Source organism: Chlorocebus sabaeus, chromosome 8 (genome assembly GCF_047675955.1).
Source record: "Chlorocebus sabaeus isolate Y175 chromosome 8, mChlSab1.0.hap1, whole genome shotgun sequence".
NCBI lineage: Eukaryota > Metazoa > Chordata > Mammalia > Primates > Cercopithecidae > Chlorocebus > Chlorocebus sabaeus.
In genome coordinates this window covers 27334052-27356600 of record NC_132911.1, presented here as the reverse complement: position 1 = coordinate 27356600, position 22549 = coordinate 27334052, and the positions used below count along the sequence as shown (strand labels likewise).

Genomic DNA, 22549 nt, shown 5'->3' with positions numbered 1-22549 from the left:
CTGGAGTGTCATTGCTTTTTGGCCCTCTGAGCTGACAGAGAAGGAGATACATGTATGTGTACTAACCCATGCATATGCACATATCCGTAATTGTTTCTGTATCTCTCCATCTGTATTTATACTAAGCTAAACATGAGCTCATGGGGATGGCTCTGATTGTCATCCTTTGCTTTTTGCCTTAAAGCATTTCCAGTCAAAACATTGTTTTCCGTGCTGGCACTTGGGGAGGCTGAGCCAGGAGGATCACTTGAGCCCAGGAGTTCAAGACCAGCCTGGGCATCATAGGGAGACCCTGTCTCTACAAAAAATAAAGAAAATTTAGCTGGTTGTAGAATACCCACCTGTGGTCCCAGTTACTCGGAAGGCTGAGGTAGGAGGCTCACTTGAGGCCGGGAGGCTGAGGCTTCAGTGAGCCATGATCACACTACTGCACTCCAGCCTGGGCAACAGAGCAAGACCCTGTCTCAAGATCAACAACAACAAAAACACATCATTTTCCAAAGTTAGCTGTAAGCTACTTTTTTTTTCCCACCCCTTTCAGTGATGTGATGTCCTGTGTTTGTAATATAGTTAAATTCTTTTGTCCACATTCCAACTTGACATCCCGTGGTTGATTACTTTTTAACGTGACATTTTGTGAACTTTTTTATGTTGCTATATAATTTTCATATTTGTTATTTTGACTGGCTGCATTGAGTTAATAATATGCTACAATTAATATGAAACTCCCTTGTCAGAATATAGGTTGTTTACAATTTTCCAGCATTATGAATCCCAAGAAATAACTTTCCATGATCTACCTTCTGGTTCTATGTTTTGTTTTTTTGTTTTTCATTATTCTTTTACAATAATTCTTAGGAATGGATTTCCTGGGTCAAAAGATGTACATAGTTTGGTAACTGCTTTGTTGCCAGATTGCCTTCTGAAAGTGCTGTGCTTGTTTTAAATGCTCTCTACTATTTATAGGTTTTCCAAAATCTTTTTGGGTTTTATAACTTAAAAAATAAAATAAAAACTTTTGGCCATTTTGATGAATATAAGATGCTACTTCATTATGGCGATAATATTCACTTTTTAGTTTACTAGCAAGGTTAAACATTTTGCCCCATTGTTTTTGAGGACTATATGGTGAAGGAAAAGAGGATTATAAACTCTATGCTGGAGCAAAATTCTGAGTTCTTTTAGGCAACTTCTTGCCATTTTGGAACTATTAGATTTAGAGAAAATAAATTATGGCATTACCAAATTTCATTTTGGGTCAGATTAATGTCTTCTTTGGGGAATCTGCTGTGTCAGAAGATGGAAGATACTGGTGGTAGTCCCAAGTTCACATTATCACCAATTATTACTTGTTTGAATTGAAGTTCAATTTCACTTTCTTTTGGAAGCATATAATGAGCCCAGTTTAATTTTTTTTTTTGGTAGATATGGGGTCTCACTGTGTTGCCCATGCTGGTCTCAAACACCTGGGTTCAAGCTATCCTTCTGCCTTGGCTTCCCAAAGTGCTGGGATTACTGGCATGAGCCCCTAAACCCAGCCTAATGTGCCCAGTTTGAAAGTGTGTGCTCCTTGAGGAACTTTTACCTGATTAATTTCCTGCAGTAAATGTCATAGCCATTGTACTTAGTAGGTACCAAGGAAGTGTTGGAAATGCAGAAAGACTAAGGGGTTCATTCAGACTCGGGGGCCAGACTGCTGGTTTTGAATTCTGGTTCTGCTGCTTACTCACCACGTGACTCTGAGCAAGTTACTTAACTGGCCTGTTTCTGCATCTGTAAAAGGGGCATCACCTCACTTATTCATCTTTGATTTTGATACAAATTTCTGTAGAGAAGAAGGATCAGTGTCATTTCTGTTATTTCTTCCTTATAATGAATGGTTGAGATCTACAAAACAAGAACTTTTTTCCTGATTAAAGCTGAGGATAGATGACCTACCAGATGTCTGAGAACTAAAACTACACATTTTCTTTTGAAAGGAAGGTCATAGGGACCTCGGCCAGGAAGACATCCAGTTGTCAAAAATAGGCACCATTTTCCCACAAGGTTTCTAGAAGTCAGAATGAGAAGAAAGAGAATAAAAATTACTCAGACATAATTATAATTAATATTCTGGCAGTTTTTTTCATTTCCTGTTTTGTTTTGTTTTCACTTATTTTCAGTATTTTTCATATTACAGTGTTCTCTTATTTTAAACAAACATTCCCATAATGCACACAGTAAATTTACTTTTCAGTGTTCTGTAACAGTTGAAGAACCTCTGCTTTTAATAAAATCATACCTGGTAGATAAGGCAGCGAATGCCCTTTGAGTGCCCCAGTGTCAATGGATAATGAGGTAGTGGACCAATTGGTTTATTTTTGTGTTTCAGGGAGAGAATATAGAAGACATCCCAAAGGAAGTGCTGATGGACTGTGCCCACCTTGTAAAGGCCAATAGCATTCAAGGTCAGTTTTCCTACTGGTGTTTTTAGAATTAGCATTAACTTTCTCTGTGTCTGAAATGGATTACATTTTAGTGAGCATGCTGTTGACTTTGGCCTCCATCAAAGGAATAACATGTGCTGTGCCTTTGCCATGTTTTGTTCTTTAAGATGGATGGCAATTTTGCTACCTGTCAAATAACTAAAAACTGATCTCCCCACCCCTGTCATTTTGATGGTCCTATCTGAGTCTCAGCTCTTTTTACTGTTTCCTTACCTTGAATAGAAGGTTGTCTAGATCTGTCTGTACTTACTGTTATTATAAAAAGACTTTGGGAAATTTGGTGATGTTGATAGCTAAGCAAGAACAATGTGTTTTATGGCTTTATTTTTAATGTTGTTTGATATCTTTATTTCTATTATTTGTCATTAGATTCTAGAATTAAAGTCCCCAAATCGTGCTTTTCTACTTTTTCTTTCTCTCCTCCTCTTACGTACTTTTTCCCTCTTAAATTGTGAAGTTGTCAAGTCAGTTGATCTTGTTACTTCCCCTCCCCACCGAAGAGAATCTTATTTAGTTGGTCTGGGGTGATTCCCAAATATCACTGCTTTTAAAAGTTCTCTGTGTAATTCTCCTGTGCAGTGTGGGTTGAGAACAATTAGCCTAAGTGTTTTAGGTGGGGCCTGGCATCCTGTGCTTGGTGATTACCTGGTATTTATTTCTGCCATGCAAGATTTCATCTAATCGTCATGAAGGGTCAAGAAGGATGATTATTAGGTTAGAGGTGGGGTTTAAGAAGGGAAACCAGGAGGTGGTGCTCTGCTAACGATGAGCCAGTAGATCTGATTTTAGGGTGTAGAACATAGGTCTAGATCAGGTAGAGGTTATTGTGGCTTGAGATGGAGTGGAAGGATGCTCCAGAGGGTTGGAAAGCAATCATGGTTTGGTAGAAGATAAACATGGGGCAAACCCACAGCTGATAACAGGTACCAGGGGTTGGCAATTACAGGACAAGAGCAGCGCAGCATTCCCCTTTCCCTGTCACTCAGACTGTGCTTCCCACACCTTCACTTAGGCAGCCTGAATGATGAGTCAGCACCTAGCCAGAGAAGGTAGAACTCTTGCTTTACAGAGCCACTGATTTTCAACTCTATAAGTCAACAAATTGTAATACATTTTGGGACATTCCATTTTATGAGTAGAACAGAATTTTCTAAGATTTTCAGCAAAGATCTTCAGTTACTGAAATAATAAGAATTGAAACAGTCATTATATTCTTTTCTTCTGTGTTCCAACTTCCTTCACATGTCCTTATGCCTTCCCGTGCCCCTGGCTAGCAGACATGCCTTTGTCAAAAGAGCTTTGGAGGCCTTATTCTTGGCCCAGCTGCTTTCTTCTTAATCTCTTCTTAGTTTACTAGTTCTAGAGAAAACAAAGAGGAGCAAAGAGTCATGACCTTGAATTACTCTTTCTCTCCTCTTCAGCCTTCTGCAACGATAGCTCAGCTAGCAAATAAGGAGCTAAGCCCAAGGGTCTTGCTCTTGTGAGTCAGTAGAAGATACGGTGCCAAGGAGTGGAGAAAACGGTCTTTGCTCTGAGATTTCTAGAGGACACTCCGCTTGTGGCACTTTGTAGGGACAAAATTTTCCCCCGGTTGACCACCTGCAGTGATCAGAACCAAGGACATTGGGGGTAAACTCGTTCGTCACTGTAGAATCAGCCTGTTCTGGGTCATAGGTCTAGAATCTTAGGTCAGCCTGTTCTTTGTTCACCCAATGAATCTTTCCAGATTAAACTTTTAAAAGTTTAGAAACTTTCTTGACTCCCCTCGGCCTAAACTGTTCAGTCCGGACTTCTGAAGTTGGTATTTAAGCATCTCTGATTTGACTGCGGACTTCTTTTCCTTCACGTATTTCACCCTACAGCCAAAGCCAGTATTTGCTGTTTTCTGACCTTGCACCCGGCTTGTATTGTTCCCTCTGCCTTCAGGTTTGTCCTTGTCAGTCATCAGAGTCCAGATGCAAGCTAAGGTTCAAGGTCCACATAGTAGGTATAGTGGTGGTAGTAATTGCTAACATTGATGGAATGTTAATTACATGCCTGGCCGTGTGCTAAGTACTTCACAAATTATCCACCCTGTTGAGTTAGATATTATTTTCATTTTATAGAGGAGGAAACTGATCTTAAAGAAAATTAAGGAACTTCTTCAAGGTCTTAGAGGTCTAAAGTGCAGTAGAGACTGGATTTGATGTCACCCCATTTGGCTCAAGTCTTCTGCCATAACCCCTGAGCTCTGTGAGCCTCCTCGATGAAGGCTTTTCCTTCTTCAGCTGTGAGTGGCCCCACTTTCTCTGTGCTGTCTCAGCACTTTTCTCTACCTTTCCAACAGCATTTGGTCAGTTCTCCTTTTAATCCAAGTTATTTATGTGCTTGCCGTGCTCCGTTAGAGTCGTGGAGAGCAGGAGTCATTGTCTGATCATGTTTGTATCCCCCACAGTGCCTTGCACATGGAGATTTTCTAAAGAAACTTTATTTTGAAAAAACTTTCAGATATACAGAAAAGTTGCAAGAATAGTACAGCTACCATATACCATTCACTTAGATTCATCAATTTTTAAATTTTACCATATTTATTTGCTTTATATATAGCATACTCATTAACCTTTTTAGCTGAACCATCTGAAGGGAAATTGTAGATATCATGACCCTTGAACATGTTTCTCTGGAGAACACGGACATTGTCTTAAATAACCGCATTACAGTGGTAAAATTCAGGAAGTTTAACATGGATAGAATACTGTGTTCTGATATACAGTCCATATTTAAGTTTTGCCACTTGTCCCACTACTGTTTCTTTATAGCTTTTTTTTTTTGGATCCAGGGCCATGTGCTGTATTTACTTGTGCTGTATTTACTTCTCTTTAGTCTCCTTTAATCCAGACATGCTGCTTTGTTTTTCGAAGAGTGCACCCAGTTGTAGTAATGGGATTACTAACCCACAGTTGGGGTTTGTCTGACGCTTCCTCTGGATTAGAATCCCATCATGCACTTTGGGGCAGGAATATTACATAAGTGAAGTTTTGCACATTATAGTCAGGCAGCACATGATGTCATTTTGTGCCATTTTTGGTGGTGTTAACCTTGAACACTTGGGTAAAGTCGTCTTCCAGCTTTTTACAGTGTACATGGGGATTTAATAAGCATTGAAATCTCTTGCCATCTAATTTGAAAGGACCAGAGAGAGCATCAGACCAGTGATTAAACTGCGATTTCCAGAGCTGCCAGGGAGGGTACTGGGGGTAGAGGGCATGAGTGGTGGAGGAGGTGGTGCAAGGGGTAGGAGGAGGAGTCAACAGGGCACCTGGCACTCCTTCCATCCAGAGCGCCTCTGCTCTGATGACTTCTGTATTTTCTTTAGTAAAAGGGTTCCACTGCTGAAATAAAATATAAGCAAAAAATCTATTCAACTAGTCCAATTTCCTCACATTTCATATGCGATTCAGAGGGCCGGGGGACTTCTCTAGAGGGGCTCGGCTAGCTAGCTCGTGGTAGTCCCGGCTAGAGTCCAGGGCTTGCGAGTCCCAGGCCATGGCTTTCCATTGCTGCTTAACCTTCAGAGTCAAGGAGTCCTTTGAGAATCTGAGGAAATGTATTCAGTCCTTTTCTCTCGGAAAAAACCACAATGATACATTTTGCATCCAATGTTAGAGAGTCCTCAGAAGTCCCTGAAGCTAAACCATGGACCCCTACTTGCCATAGTAATACTTCCATCTGAATTTTGTCAGCTTTACCATTTGCCTTTTGTGGGTGGTTTTGAAAAAGTGTTGGTGGTTTAAAACAATGGGTGGCCTGTTCATTCTAAGCCGTTTCCCTTGTCGGCTTATGGCAGTTTGCCAGTGGGTAAGGGAACACATTGCTCAGTCTCATCCTGCCTGCATGTTGAAGACAGTCTCTCTTGGCAGGCTGCAAGATGAACAACGTTAATGTGGTATATACGCCGTGGTCTAACCTGAAGAAAACAGCTGACATGGATGTGGGGCAGATAGGCTTTCACAGGCAGAAGGATGTAAGTGTTTTGTGCCACTGAAGGAGGCGGAGCCCCGATACTGAATGGAGTATCCTATCTTTTCTGTCTGACACCATTGTTGTTGAGGGCTGAGCATGATGTGTGTTTTCTAAAGGGAATTAAACTGGGTTGCTAAACCCCTGGAAAGCCTTACCCCTCTTCTGGGAGAAAAAAACAAAAAGATGCAATATCTTTTCTCCTATCTCCCTTAAAGGTAAAAATTGTGACAGTGGAGAAGAAAGTAAATGAGATCCTGAACCGATTAGAAAAGACCAAAGTGGAGCGGTTCCCAGACCTAGCAGCAGAGAAAGAATGCAGAGATCGTGAAGAGAGGAATGAGAAAAAAGCCCAAATTCAGGAAATGAAAAGGAGAGAAAAAGAAGAAATGAAGAAGAAGAGGGAAATGGATGAACTTAGGTATGTCGGAGCTGTGGCATTGAGACTGGCCTCAAAGATTATTCCCTGATGATTTTAATCATGTCTTAGCCATTAAAAACGATATATTGGTAGAAGGAGGGACATGTAACAAGCTCAGAACCTTCAATCAGTTTTTCATTTATATTAATGTGTTGGTGAAAAGAATTGCTTGTTTATGGCGGCAGGATATGAAAGTGGATGAAATAAAATAACTCATTTTATTCATAGAGAAACCTTCATAGGTTATCCCTAGTTTGGTTTGGTTTGTAAAGTTCTTCTGGAAAGGAAAAGGTGCTGTGGGAGGGGTTTACTATTGACTAGCTGTGCTATTTAAATAAAGTTGTGTTGGCTCTAAAAACCAATGCTAGTAACTCTCAAAGCTGTTTTTAAAACTCTTTTTCTACGTTTTGAAAGTTTAAAGTAATGTGGTAAGGCCTGTTTCAAAGCACTACCTTTTTAAACAGCTAAATATTTCAAATACAATTTGGCTCCTGAAATTCTAATGAAGACATGAATTCTAATGAAGCCATGACAATAATGATTGTTAGTCTTCTATTGCCATTGAAACCAACTGCCACAAATGTAGTAGCTTAAAACAACACAGATTTATTGTCTGAAGATTGGAAGTCCAGTAGTATTCTCACTGGGCTAAAATCAAAGTGTCTGGAGGCACTAGGGGAGAATCTTTCCTTTCAACTTTGAGAGGCACCCACATTTCTTGGCTTGTGGCTCCTTCTCCAAAGCTTTCCATAGTCACAGTCCCCTGTCTGACCACTGCCTTCTCTGCTTTCAAGGAACAGTGTGATTAGATTGGGTTAATCCAGATAATTCAGGATGATCTCTCCATTTTAAGGTCCTTAACTAATGACATCGGCAAAGTCTACTTTGCCATAGAAGATAACATATTTATAGGTTCTAGAGACTAGAATGTGGATGTTCTGCCATACAGTGCTGTACCTGAAGGGCCCCTAGTTGTTCTAATTAAAGGAGGTATTAATCCTGCAAATTCTCATCACAGAACTCCTAGATTTTTCCATGATTTGTTATTTGCAATACATATACCAAAAAGAAAAAAGGGTTACTGATAACATATATTGCCTTTGGAAATGGTGTGGAATCAGAAACACGTTGCGTAGGCACGTCCTAACCCAGTTTCGTTGGAATGCCCTGGATTCGTAGAAAGATTGTTGGGTCAGAATGCAGGTATAATGAACACATACTGTTATTTATTATTCACATGCACGTGTTTCTGGTTGGGGTTCTGCTAAAACAGGCTTAGTAGCTTCATTTAAAATACAGTGTTCATATGGAGAGCTTCAGAAACGTTACCCTGAATTACAATCTGCCAATATGAGGCCAACTAACATATATGTTTAAATATTTGATATGGCCTAGAATTGTGAATCTGCTTTGTGTTTGAAGTGAAAGAAACGGTATTAACGCTATCAGTGAGGTAAAGTGTGTGGAATTCTGAGTGATGCAGGATTTAGAGTAGTTAATTCTTTTTTGTTTTGAGTTTGGAGTGGCGGGAAATTGAAAACATGCCTTTTAGTGCCCTTTGTATGAATCGAACATAATTTTGTTTAGAAACATGATGGAACATCATATTAGGAACATAAGATCACCTAATTTACTTATAACATTGAATAAGGAAGAATAGCTAACCCTTCTGAACGTTTTCCCTCTGCCAAACACTGCACTGCAAAGTGGTTTACTGCATTCTCTCATTTAATGCCAACAATAGCCATAGCAGATTTTTAGCTGCATCTTATAGAAGAGGAAACTGAACCTGAGAAGCAATCAAGAAACTTGCTACAAGCTCATGTGGCTCCTTAGTCTCAGTCTGATTCTCAAACCTATACACATTAATTACTATACTCTTCTGCCCTCTGTTCAATTTATTCAATTTTAAAGTAATTTTTATTCAGTTTAAATCAATAAGTGATTTATAGATGTCATAATTCAAATTAAACCTGCATGCTACTAAAATTTAGGACATTTATGTGATTTTATGAGTTTCAAAAATTACAAGCATTTAAACAAAATTTGTCCACCAAAACACAGTTTCAGATCTTCTGGGTTTTTTTCCATAGTGTCATCAACATATAAAACACTCCTTTTAACTGAAGGGAAAACTCAATCTTACTAAATATAAGATTTTTGCTTCAAAAATTTAATCAGTCCCACTTTCTAAGTTGTCACTAGTCATTTGTATTTTTTAATAATCTCCATAGATCTCAGAAAACCAAAAACAATCGCTATGTTTATTTCCATTAACCATATGCCACACAGAGAACTTTCTGTCACATGCTGCAGAAGATAGAAGAACGTGGCACAGGGCTGCAGTGCCGGGAATGGGACGCGGTGACATTGCAAGGGTTTGCTTGGCACATCCGGAGCTACTGTTTGCTGTGTTCTGCAGCATCTGTGAAATTCCAGCAATAGGCTCTAAGCTTCTGACTTGTTTTGTAATCTGTTTTTACATTTTGCAGTGCTAGCATCATTTTAATTTCTGTCTTTGAATCTTCCACCCAAGATGTAGAAATCTGTGTCTATTACCGTCTTTTAATTCTGCATTCTTTTATTTGGCTTTTTGTGTTACCGAACCAAACATTTATTACATCAAAATTAAGTCAACCCATGTAGATGTCGAAACCAGAAGAAATAAGCAATAGTCAGGGAAGCATCATAAATAGAGGATGGGTGAGTAACAGATGAGAGGTTGAGGCAGGCAAAACAAAGAGTAAGGACTATGGCTACCTGAGAGGGATATTTAAAAGTTGAGATGGGGCCGGGCAAAGTGTTTTATGCCTATAATCCCAGCACTTTGGGAGGCTGAGGCAGAAGGATTGCTTGAGTCTGGGAGTTTGAGATCAGCCTGGGCAACAAAATTAGACTCTGTCTCTACAAAAAATAAAATAATTAGCCAGGCGTGGTGGTACAAGCCTATAGTCGCAGCTACTCTGGAGGCTGAGGTGGGAGGATTGCTTGAGACTTGTTGGCTGAAGCTGCAGTGAGCTTACTGCATTCCATCCTGGGTGACAGAGCTAGATTCTGTCTCAAAAAATAAAAATAAAAAGTTGTGATAGAGACTGGGAGATCAGAATTGGAACCCACAGCTCAGGTAATTGGATTGAGAGAAGTACAAGACCCAGGTGAAATGGTAAGTCAGAAAATGTATCATCAGTTTGAACATTGACATGAACTTGATTTTCAGGCAAAGATTACTTCAGCATGGAGGATAATGTGGAAAGATTTTAGCCCGTAACTGACAAAGCAGGAATCCAAACTCAAGTCTAATCCTGAAGCCGATAGTCTGTATCATGCTTCCTTTGAGGCAAGGAATGAACAAACCGGCAAGGCCAGAGTCAAGGTCACACGTAGGCAAGTGAAAGAATGAAAAATTCGGTACATTGTAGAATGACTTAAAGGTTTCCTTTGGTCCAGAATTTCATGTTGTAAGTGATAAAGAGCCTTTATAGGTTTTGTGGAATATTGGGAAAAGGTAGACTTACAGGATGAATGAAGTAACATGTAGGAGAGGAAATGGTGAAACCATTAACTAATTAAATGGATGACAGTCTCATGAAGAACCGACTTCTTTGTACCTCTTTTTGTTTATCTTATACACATTGCCACTGCCTTCTACTGTAAATAACACTGTGTGCTGTGCCTCCTCGTGTTACCTGTGAGCTCCTTCAGGGAAGCATTCGTGCATCCTTGCGTCCCCTTACAGGTGACAGAGTGCTTTGTCTATGCAGTGAGTGACTAGTCGTACATCATGAATATACTAAGATTAGCTTCCCTGGTATGGTGATTCCTTTTATGTTTCAATTTTAAAGTAATTTTTATTCAATAAAAACCAAGTAACTTATATATGGCATAATTCATGTTAAACTGCATGCTACTAAAATTTAGGGCATTCGTATGATTTTATGAGTTTCAGAAATTGTATTTAAACAAAACTTAAAAAGCAAAACACAGTTTTTATATCTTCTGGGCTTTCTTCCATAGCATCCTCAACATATAAAATATTCGTATTTAACTGAGGGGAAATAATTCTCAGTCTCATTGAATACAATTTTTGCTTCAAAAGTTTAATTAGTCCCACTTTCTAAGCGGTTGCTAATCACTTGTATTTTTTAATAATCTCCATGGATTCAGAAAACTAGAAACAATTGGTATGTCTCTTTCTGTTAAACACATGCCAAACGTATCCCAGGCTGAAATGCCAGGGTGCCATCGTAGCTCAATACAGCCTCCAATTCCTGGGCTCAAGTGATCCTCCTACCTCAGCCTCCTTAGTAGCTGAGACTACAGGCTCACACCACCATGCCCAGCTAATATCCTTATTTTTTGTAGAGGTGGGGTCTTGCTATGTTGCCCAGGCTGATCTCAAACTCCTGAGCTCAAGTGATCCTCCCACCTCAGCCTCCTTGGTAGCTGGGACTACAGGCTCACACCACCATGCCCAGCTAATATCCTTATTTTTTTGTAGAGATGGGGTCTTGCTATGTTGCCCAGGCTGATCTCAAACTCCTGAGCTCAAGTGATCCTCCTGCCTCAGCCTCCCAAAGTGCTGGGATTAAAGGCATGAGCCACCACACTTGTCCCCTGATATGGTGGTCTTGAAGTTAAGATCAAAACTCTGATAGCTAAAGAGTTGGAAGGAGTGCTCTAAAGCAGAGGGAACTATCTATGCAAAGACCTTGTATGGGAGCAGCAAGGCAAAATGCAGGACTAAAGTCCCAAATGTCTAAAGAAGCAGGGATGAGAGGGCACTTGGATCAAGGGGCCAGTCTACGCAGGCCCTTGCTGGCCGTGTTTGTCTTCATCCTAAGAGCACTGTGAAGCCATCAAAAGGTTTTAAGCAAGGGTTAATACAATGAAGCTTGTGTTTTGAGAAGGTCACTTTGCTGACCTGATTGTAAAGGGAACCGGAGTGGGTGTGACTAGGTTAAGAGCATTCCACATCACAGATGATGGTAGCTTAGAATATGGTGGTGACTTGGGGTGGAGAGAAGTGGATCAATGAGAGATAATTTTCTAGGTAAAACATTAGGATTTGATGATAGTTTGGATTGAGGTGAAGGGCAGGGAAAAGGGGGCTAAGAATGGAACTCCTAGGTTTCCAGTTGGAAATGAAATGGATAGTGATGCCATTCTTTGAGCTGGGGAACACTGGAAAAACTAAACTGGTTTGGTAGGGGGAAGACCATGAGTTGGATAGGGACATAGGAATCTGAAAATACCCTTGAGATCTCCAAAAAGATGTCAGGGAGGTAGTTGGACTAATGGAAATGGAGCTCAGAGGAAACTTAAAAAAAGGTAAATTTGTTTTTGTTTGTTTTTTTGTTTGTTTTGTTTTGTTTTGTTTTTGAGACTGAGTCTCACTCTGTGGCCTAGGCTGGAGTGCAGTGGCACCATCTCGTCTCACTGCAACCTCCACCTCCTGGGTTCAAGTGATTCTCCTGCTCCAGTTTCCCGGATAGCTGAGATTACAGGCATGCACACCACGCCCAGCTAATTTTTATATTTTTAGTAAAGACAGGGTTTCACCATGTTGGCCAGGCTGGCCTTGAACTCCTGACCTCAAGTGATCCGCATGCCTCGGCCTCCCAAAGTGCTGGGATTACAGGCGTGAGCCACCGCTCCTGGCCCAAGAAAAGTGAATTTGTGCCTCATTGTCGCATAGATGGCAATTCTGACCCAGTGATTCTTCAGCCTGGGTAGATCCCCACAACTGGGCATATGGATCCATTTAAATCTTCACGAGTGATTTTCAGATGCAGTCAGGATTGACATTCTCTGCTCTCACCACTTTCGTTTCCTCCACATGTCTTTCTCCTCCCGCTCATGCAACCCGTTGATCTTGTCTGGTTTTTTTTCTTTCTTTCTTTTTTTTTTTTTTTTGGTGGTGGTGGTTCTTTTTGTTTTTAATTCCTTGGGGATACCACTTACTCTTACAAGCTTACAGGTCTCTCCAGAGGGAAAGTCTTCCTGGTCTCTCCCTCCGGGTGTCTCCCAACTCATTATCTTTGACTGTGACATTTCTCCTTCCCACTGGTCTTCAGTTTTCAGTTTCTACAGTTCATATTTACTTGGGTGTCTCACTGTGACTTCAGATGCAGCGTGTCTCAAACCAGGCACATCTTCTTTGCAACATTTTCCCATTTCTCTTAATTTTTTCAAATCACCCAAGCAACAAACCTTGATGTCATTGTTGTTTCTTCTCTGTATTCCTTCTTACCATTACAGCTGTTAACTCCAGGGATTTATGCCCTCAAATTGGGGTATTGCAGTAAGCTGTGGCCTGGTAAGAGTGTGAGTTTAGGAGTCAGACCTGGGTTCAAAAGCTGGCATATCTTCTTATCTCTAAGATCTTGGACAACGTACTTAACCACCCTGACTCTGCTTTCTTATTTTGTACAGTGGGCTTAAAATACTCCTTGACCTATTAGGTGGTTGTAGAGGTTAGCAGTAATTTATGTAGAAAGCGCTTTCTACAGTTCTTAGCAAATAAAGGACACCTAGTAAATGGTAAATACTGTTATTTTGAATGGACCTTCTTGCCTTGACCACTTCTCTCCTCTCTCTACTCTTGTTTGCTACAGACTATTCTTTTCAAAACATTAGTATTATGTAGTCTCACTTTCCTTTGTCTCTTTGTGTATTTTTTGTTGTTTTGTTGTTGTTTTTGAGATGGAGTCTTGCTCTGTTGCCCATTCTGGAGTGCAGTGGTGCGATCTCAGCTCACTGCAACCTCTGCCTTCCGGGTTCAAGTGATTCTCCTGCCTCAGCCTCCTGAGTAGCTGGGATTACAGGTGCACGCCACCACACTTGGCTGATTTTTGTATTTTTAGTAGAGATGGGGTTTCACCATGTTGGTCAGGCTGCTTTTGAACTCCTGACTTCGTGATCTTCCCGTGTCAGCCTCCCAAAGTACCGGGATTACAGGCGTGAGCCACTGCCCCCAGCTGTGTATTTTTTAATAGTACTTTTCACTGTAGTTATTGATGAATACGTCTTATTTCCCCTCCTGGTAAGTTCTGTGGGTCCAGGCTTTGTGTTAGTCATCATTTTCTGTTTTCTTCTCATCCGATCCTCCACCCAGGCTTAGCACAGGGTCTTATGCATCATGGATATTTAATAAATACCCATCGAACCTCATTATGGCTTTACACAGTTGTGTATTATGGCTTCTTGCTGAACACATTGTGTTCAGTCGTGCAGTCAAGACAACATAATTGGACCCCACATCCAGCCTGATTTCCCACGACTTTACTTTGAGAACCTGCCCGAGTTAGCTGGATCTTCAGCAAGTCATATAGATACCATCTCTGTCTCTTTGCTCATCCCACTCTCTGGATCTGAAATGCCCCCTCACTCATCCTGCCCACTTGATTGGCTTGATTTGGATTCTCCCTTGTCTGTGAAGGGTGCCCTGACAGCTCCTGCCCACACTGATGTGTTTCCTCCTTTGAATTCCTGTAGCATTTACAGTCTGAGCTATATACCTAAGCAGTGAATCATATCAGATCTTGGCCGTAGGTGAATTTCCCCATCTAAAAAGTAGGAATGATGCCACCTGTTTCGCCAAATTATTGTGGAGGTGGTGACATGAAACAAGTGGGAGAAAGCACTTTGTAAACTATTAAGTGCTGTGCACATCTTTTTTATTGTTTATAAATATGTATCCTTTGAACGTTGCAATCTCCTTGAGCTCAGAGATTATATCTAATAGCTCTTGCGGTTCTTCTAAAGCCCCTGAGCAGTGCTGGATACACAGGAAATGTTCATCAAATATTTGTTGACTGGATCATCATATTTTAAATGTATGTGTGTGTGTTTTTTTTTTTTTTTTCCTTCTAGGAGCTATTCATCACTAATGAAAGTTGAAAATATGTCTTCAAATCAGGTATGTTCAGGTGGTTTGCATGAATGTTTGCCTTGAAATAATTCACTAAGGGTTTTTAATAATTGTGTTACTGGCCATTATTGCCTTACCTGTTGCAAATAGGTGACTGTGATTTGGCAACCAGGACACCACTCAGGCTAGAGTCTGTTAGGCATTGCGCCTCCTTCCCTGTGGACTTCCTCATGTGTGTTGTTAAGTAGCTCATCTCAGGGAAGGAGATTGTCAGAGCTTGTCTACTGTGGAATACAGGTCTATTCATTTTATATTTACAGGACTTTATTCAATTTCCCCTCTTTTCTGGTTGCAGGCATGCAAAAGTGCCTTCATTTATTAGTGTTCTATATCACTGTGACTGTAGAGTCCATATTATAATTGAGTGAGAACAAAATTATCGCCTTCAATTAAAATAAAAGTACTTACCCTAAGATCTTATGTGACTAAGTGAAGCCTAAGTGACAAAATTGGTTGTTTTCATGTTCCTTAGGACCTGGGATAAAAACGGACGATGACCTATGACACAGTACTGAAAGGATCTTCTTAACATCACATCTAATTATTTGATTGGAACTGTGTCAGAGAATTATTGTCCTTGAGGCTGTCTTTCCCAAAATTTGTCTTGAAGTACCTAGAGATAGCACAATGTAGCTGCTATTGAGCAGCCTGCAGAAAATGGAAACTGGGTGGATATATTTGGGATTTTGCATGTTTTATAGTATAGTTAAAAAATATAGTCATCCCTCAGTATTTGTAGGGGATTGGTTCCAGGACTTCCTGAAGCTACCAAAATCCTAGGGTGCTTGAGTCGCTTGTGTAAAATGGAGTAGTATTTGCATATAACCTATGCACATCCTTCCATATACTTTATCTCTAGATTACTTATACTACCTAAATAGTGTAAATGCTGTGTAAATAGTTCTTATACTGTATTTTTAAAATTTATATTATTTTAATTGTATTTTAAAAATTTTTTTTTCTTCTAAATATTTTTGAGCTGAGGTTGGTTGAATTCACAGATAAAGAAATCAAGGGCCAACTGTAACAGAATTTAAGATCCCTTGTAAGTCATCTAGTCAAACCCCAGATTTAATGCATGAATTAGAAGTAATAGGATTTTATATCTTGTTTATATCTACATATGCTTCTAAAAATTTGTAAGAACAACGTTCTTAATCCCATATCTATGAAGAACTAAATTTATGAGGCTCCTTTATGAATCGGAGACATTTCTTTATAATTTATTCCTGAAAAATTCCAGAATAGCATTATTAAATTAGAGCTTTGAATTTGAAGTTTAGAGACTTAACTGTCATTTGCTAATCGTGAGGGATTAAAAATCCCTTGGACAAGGGAGCTTTGTCACAGTGGTTGGGTCATTTAAACTCTCTGAGGGAGTATTGATCATCAGTAAAATGGAGGCATATTATTCCACAGGGCTGCTTCAGAATTGAAGCAAAGACACATCGATGTGAAAGTCTTCCTTGACCTACTCTGTAAATAGTCATATTTTTATCCCTCGTTCATATAGTCTTTGGTTGCTATTTTTCCAGAGTATCATTATGAAAAGATGAGATGTGTTTAATCCTTTCTGGAAGCTAATTTCAGATTTCTTGAAACTATTGGAACAGTTTATATACCACAGCTCAGATGTCATTGTTGGGGTTATTTTGCTTTTTGAACTTTTCTGTATTTTAGAGGCTACTTTCTACCAGAAATCTAGCCCCCATATTATTTCATGACCTTAGTCATTTCATTCTCATTATGGATTTTTAAAGTTTGTATATCATTCTAGAGTTGAGAAATAAACAAATACACACACACATATACATACCTACCTACCCACCTACATACATACATATACAAACACCATCTGATCAGTGATGGATGTTAAAAGTCCCAAGACTAGGAAATTGAATTTGTAGCCCAAAAGATTGCTAACCTTTCTACCCTTACTCTCCCTCTGTTGCTTGCAACCCCTGCTCCTGAGCTCCAAGTATGAATCAGGTTCAAGATTCCAAGGAAGTTTTGCACTGGGTGTTTTTATTCTCTCTTTCAGTGAAAATGTTTTTATAGTTTTTCTCCATACTTTAAAAGAATAGACTAATTCTCCTTGTAACCATCTTCTGTTAAGGGATACAGATGTTTGTGTTTTGTTTTGTTTTTTTTTCCATAAGTTATTGGAGTACAGGTGGTATTTGGCTACATGAGTAAGTTCTTTAGTGGTGATTTGTGAGATTTTGGTGCATCCATCACCCAAGCAGTATACACTGTACCATATTTGTAGTCTTTTATCCCTTACCCCCTCCCACTCTTCCCCAAAGTCCATTGTATCATTCTTATGCCTTTGCATCCTCATAGCTTAGCTCCCACATATCAGTGAGAACATACAATGTTTGGTTTTCCATTCCTGAGTTACTTCACTTACAATAATAGTCTCCAGTCTCATCCAGGTCACTGCAGATGCTGTTAATATATTCCTTTTTATGGCTGCATAGTATTCCTTTGTACATATATACCACAGTTTCTTTATCCACTCATTCATTGATGGGCATTTGGGTTGGTTCCACGATTTTGCAATTGTGAATTGTGCCACTATAAACGTGTGTGCAAGTATCTTTTTTGAATAATGACTTCTTTTCCTCTGGGTAGATACCCAGTAGTAGGATTGCTGGATCAAATGGTAGTTCTACTTTAGTTCTTTAAGGAATCTCCATGCTGTTTTCCACAGTGGCTGTACTAGTTTACATTCCCACCAGCAGTGTAGAAGTGTAAGCAATACAGATGTTTTATGATCCAATTTAGAACGTGATCAGTTGATTTTTCAGTTAAAGGCAAGTGTTTATGTAATAGAGGACTCAAGTTTTAATTTAGCTTATACAGGTTCATCAAGAAGAGTAATTACTGTAATTCCAAAACATAGCCCCAGACAAGTGGGAATTCTGCACATCTAACTCACAGCCTTTACAGGGAATGGCTTAAACTCTCGTTGATAACAACCCAGACTGTCTTACTGAGTTGTTCATCTTCAGTGTTTGGGATCCAAAGCTGGCATTTGAAGATACTAAATGACTCTTTCAAACATTGCTAGTGCTTTAATTTCAGATTAAGACTCTAGGGCAATCATAGTCTTGGCGCCTGGATATAACACAGTCATTAGTCTGCTCTTTGTACAGTTATCGAAGGCATTTTTACCATGGTTTCTGTTTATCATGCTAATGGAAGAGAAGCACAGAGAAAACCACTAAGTGAAGCTGGAGCTAAAACCAGACTTCACAGGAACTAATGTTTTCTACCCATATCGTATTTCTCTACCATCTTTATTAAGGGCCATTTAGATAAGCCTTAGTCTGATCCCTTTCTCTAACAATGCTGATGTCAAGCAATGGGAAAGAGAAAAGATAAAACAAGTGGAGTGTTCAGGTTGTGACACTGGCAAGCAAATCAGAATGCACACTCTTAGTGAATGTTGTCCAAAAAGGAGTCAGGGCTCTACCTTTGTGTGTGGCCTTCAGGACTTGCTCATAAGCCACGCAATGAAATCAGTCCCTTTGTGCTGTATACCGTTATAAAGGTTTTTTAAATTAAAAAATGTCGCAAACCAGCTAACTTGGTAAACTAGCCCATGTTTGACTTCCTAATGGCCTTTCCTATTAAAGAAGAAGAAGAAATCAGAGCCATGTTGTGAAGTCCCAAATCTGTGACAATGTTGAGGCTCAGATTACTGGAACTTAGGCCAGAAATAGTTTGCATATTGGCAGAATTGCTGGCATGAGGATATTGAGGTAGTGTTTGCTTGGTACATTTGTTGAAGGACCTGTCATGTTTTCTTACAGTCACATTTGTTTTGCACTGTACTAGGTCAGGTGGGACTTACTTCATTATTTAGAAATCAGTGGTCACTTATTGCTGTGTAATCAGGCCATGTAATGACACCTCACAGAATATAGATGTTGATTCAGCTATCTCAGGAAACTGACAACTTAAGATGGAGAAGTGATGAGTGAATTTAATTATTTTACTTTCTGAACTCAGCAACTGAGATGAGAAGGCAGCTTGCTAATTAAGATAATTGTAAATTTTAAATATTGAATTATTTTCAAGGCTTTTATGGTCTCATTTTTTTGTTTCCTACAGGATGGCAATGATTCAGATGAATTCATGTAAAAGGAGAAAAGGACCTTTGAAAGATGTGAATGTAGAGACAATTGCAGACCTTTTGGTTTCATCTGTGTTCTGAAGTATAAAATACAACCAAAATTCTACCTTCATCCTACCCAGAAATTATTGATTTTTGAGTTTTAAAAAAATTGTACCTTTTTTGCTGACAGAAAAGGATCAGATATGTATAAAATAGTTGAACTTGACAGCATATAACCTAACGTGAAAATGTTTTTGCCAGAACATGTCTTGGTACCTTGTGAAAGCAGGCTGCCCTTGTTCTTGAGATAGACTTTAAAATGAACCAACTCTGAAAAGTACTTCTGTTGCTCTGGTCTATCCCTGAAAACAGATGTCTTGAAACACTTTTCATAGTCTTAAAATAATCTTCACTTCTGTTAAGAAGAACATGTTGCTGGGTAATTATGCGAATGTTTCCCTGTCCCTGATTTCCCGATTAGAAAAAAGGGCATATGGGTTTTGAAAAAGAGATTTTTCAGAAGATTGTAAGCTTCAGTATTCACGTTCCATCGTGTCATCTGGGTCTGTAGTGTAGTGACCCTCAACAGTCTGTCCCAGCTTTTATATCCTTGCTTCCTCTGAGCAGGGGCCGCCATCTTAGTATCATCATATTTAAAGAAATTGATGGTGTTCATCAAGGTAGGGCCTGTGGCAGTTGTTGCCTGAGCACCAAGTAACCCAAGCCACCTATGCGACAACTTCTGGGCCCAGGAGTAATTTCTCAGCATTGAGGGTAAAATAGGATGGAGTGCTCTGTTGATCATTTGGGAGATTACCTGATTTGTGCCTTGGGATGCAGCGTGAAGCAGAAGTCCATATTGCAATTATGATTTTAGAAGGAACTAAGTGTTTCACTAGCCAGCCGAGCAACTATTTTCTTTACCTTGAAGTCATATTTGAGTTGTAACCCCAGAGTTAATTTCTCATTGTAGATTCAGTAACTTAGTATGTAACATTACTTCTCACGTGAACCACTCGCTATCTGTTGTGATTCTGAGCAGAAGATGTCTTTTGATTGCAGTATGTAAGGCAACCCCGTAGAAGGAGACAAAACAAGGAGAAAGAGAACAAAGCCTGCCAGACCAGAGGCGAAGAGATGGATATTTTACTCACACCCACAGCAGCAAGAATGACCTTCTGCAGCAGATATTCCACCTGTAATAGCACTTTGGAACTGTGGGCAAAACCAAAAGGCTAGTGTTTCCATTTATTTCACGTTGGTGAATGGGGTTGAACTGGAAAATTCACTGAGGCATAACTCACTGGCCAAATTTTGAGAGGGGATAGAAGATGACTTTAGAGATGAGTGGTTTTGTTTATGTGTCTAATGATATTCAGTCTGACGTTCTGCAATTTTAAAAGTTATAATAAAGTATCATTTTTTTTTATCTGGAAGGACATTGATATATGTATTCTTAGAATTTGCTATAAAAAGGGTAGCCCCCATTCCACAAGCTGATTTTGAGGGTGATCTTACTGTAAAAAACCTCATTCATCATAGGCTTAGTCTGACAGATTCTGTAGGGGGCTATCATCTTTCTCCTCCTCTGCTAAATGCCTCTTTCTTCCAGCTGCTCACTGGGTCAAAGGGATGTCCTTTCTCAGATACACTCTTGATTGACTGTGAATTCATAGCTGTGCTCCTTCCATACTTCCAAGGAGTCCGGCTTCTCCAGAATTCCTCTGTACCTCACACTGCAACACGTGTAGATAGCGCCTTTGAAGAATACCTATATTTTTACTATAGTATGAGAAGTCCTGGGGCTCAAATTTTAAACATTTCCTAACTCTCAGCTTACACTGGTTTAAAATGTCCAGGTCTCTCTGCTGAATTCTCTTGTTGAATTCGTAACTGTCCAACCTCATCTGTGTTGATTCCTACGCCCCCACTCCCCAGCCTCTGTGTTTTATTTTTTTCCCCATCTCTGTTGGTCCCAGGGAAAGCGAGGACGTTTTCTTTTGAGGACTTATAGGTTGATCGCCCACAGGTCAAACTGTTGGCATTCAACCGCTCTCATTTCTTGCTATTGGATTGTTTCCTAAACGTTGGATAGGGGAAATAGAAATTGTTGCTATTTTTATGAGCTGTGCCCTTGATCAAATCTGTGCTGTGGGTCTGAGTCACTTTGCCAACACTGTCTTCAGTTTCACCACTCTGATCAGCATGCAGGCGAGGGGCATGTTTAGTTTACTTCCCTAACTGCTATCTTCTATAGCTTTGGACTTCATATTTCTTATCCACTTTTGTCTAGGCTTTATGGGCAGGGGAACTTTGTCACCGTGGTTGGGCTAGAACAAATCTTAAGAAGTTTACCAACACAGATGTTGAGAAGTTTATCGAAAAGCACTGACATTAGCAGAATAGGTGATGGACATTAGTTGAATCTCTTCAGTGTCTATGTGTTTTGTTGTATTGTCTTTAACTTGTTCTTGAAGCATAGATTGCAGCGAGCCTTTCAGCTGTTCAGTGCCAGCGGTTTTCCCCACTCAGAAAAGATGGTGTGAGCCATGCACACAGCCGGCAGGATTAGACGGGGAGAGTTTCAGCTGCAGCTTCTAGTTTAAGACCAAAGCCCTTCCTCCCACTATTGCATCTGTCTGAGAGGGGGAAGTTCTTGTTTTCCAAGCTGGAACTGTTTATGAGGAAAACGGAGCAGGGTGGCAAAATGGAAAAGGAACAATTTTCTAATTTTTCCTGACACATGATACTGAGGCCTGCTTTTTCTTTGATTTGAGGTACAGCATGTGAATAACAAATTTCCATATTCAAAATGATCATATTAGAGTGACTGGATGACCTTTTGATTTTAAAGCAGACTAAAACCTAATCAGACTACAACGAAAAGTATACAATTAGAAACTTAAATTCCAAGCTAAATTCCAGCTTTGACCCACCTAACTCCAGTGAATAGGTGGCAGCTCAGAAACAAGGACGGCACCGCTGCTGCCTGGGGAAGCTCACATCCAGCTGGCACTTCGTGAGAGCTCCTTCCTGCCAGGCACGTGTGAGTTCAGCGTGGGCAAGAGACTTTTATGCACATTCTGTCATTCAAAAGGGAGACGATACCAACCCCAGATGCAGCATGTCCTGAATGAATGATCTGTAAAATACAATAATAAAAGCTTATAGTTTGAGTAGAACTGTGTGTGTGTGTGAAAGATTTCACTTCTCATTTTCTCCTGCAAGTTCCAGTCTCACAGATGGGATGTGCCTGCTTATTTTAGGCAAGTGGGGAGACGGGGGTACTTGCTCCCCATGTGATGATGCCCTTCACACAGTCACAGCAGGAGGAGAGGAGCAAATCATAGTAAAGGGAAGGTCGCCCAAGAATTCCAGGAAGAGGATTGAAAGAGCTGAAAGGCCTCGGTGTTTGAACGCTAGCACTTGGAGTTTACAGCTTGACCCTCTGCTCTCCCAACATTCCTGGGGGTCTGCCTGAAATTTTGGCCAAGGCGAGCCTGCAAATGTGAAGACTTCCTGGATGGTTTCATGGATGACTGTAGGGCTGTGGATTGTGTTCTGTTGATAGATTTTCACCTCTTTTTTGA

The 22549-nt window shown here is 40.0% G+C and overlaps 1 protein-coding gene across 5 annotated transcripts in view; it reads left to right on the top strand.

The window, feature by feature from the left end:
- Window positions 1–20388, top strand: part of CCDC25 (coiled-coil domain containing 25) — a 40280-nt gene extending 19892 nt beyond the window's left edge. For 4 of the 5 annotated variants that reach the window (XM_007962002.3, XM_073018014.1, XM_073018016.1 and 1 more), the window contains 4 exons: window positions 2372–2447; window positions 6386–6489; window positions 6704–6906; window positions 18956–20388. In XM_007962002.3, the coding sequence (XP_007960193.3) occupies window positions 2372–2447; window positions 6386–6489; window positions 6704–6906; window positions 18956–19058 (486 nt within the window). In that variant the 3' untranslated portion in view covers window positions 19059–20388. Of the gene's footprint in view, window positions 1–2371; window positions 2448–6385; window positions 6490–6703; window positions 6907–14778; window positions 14825–18955 lie in introns of all 5 variants that reach the window. The other variant, XM_007962004.3, reaches the window with a different exon arrangement.
- Window positions 20389–22549: the final 2161 nt, after the last annotated feature.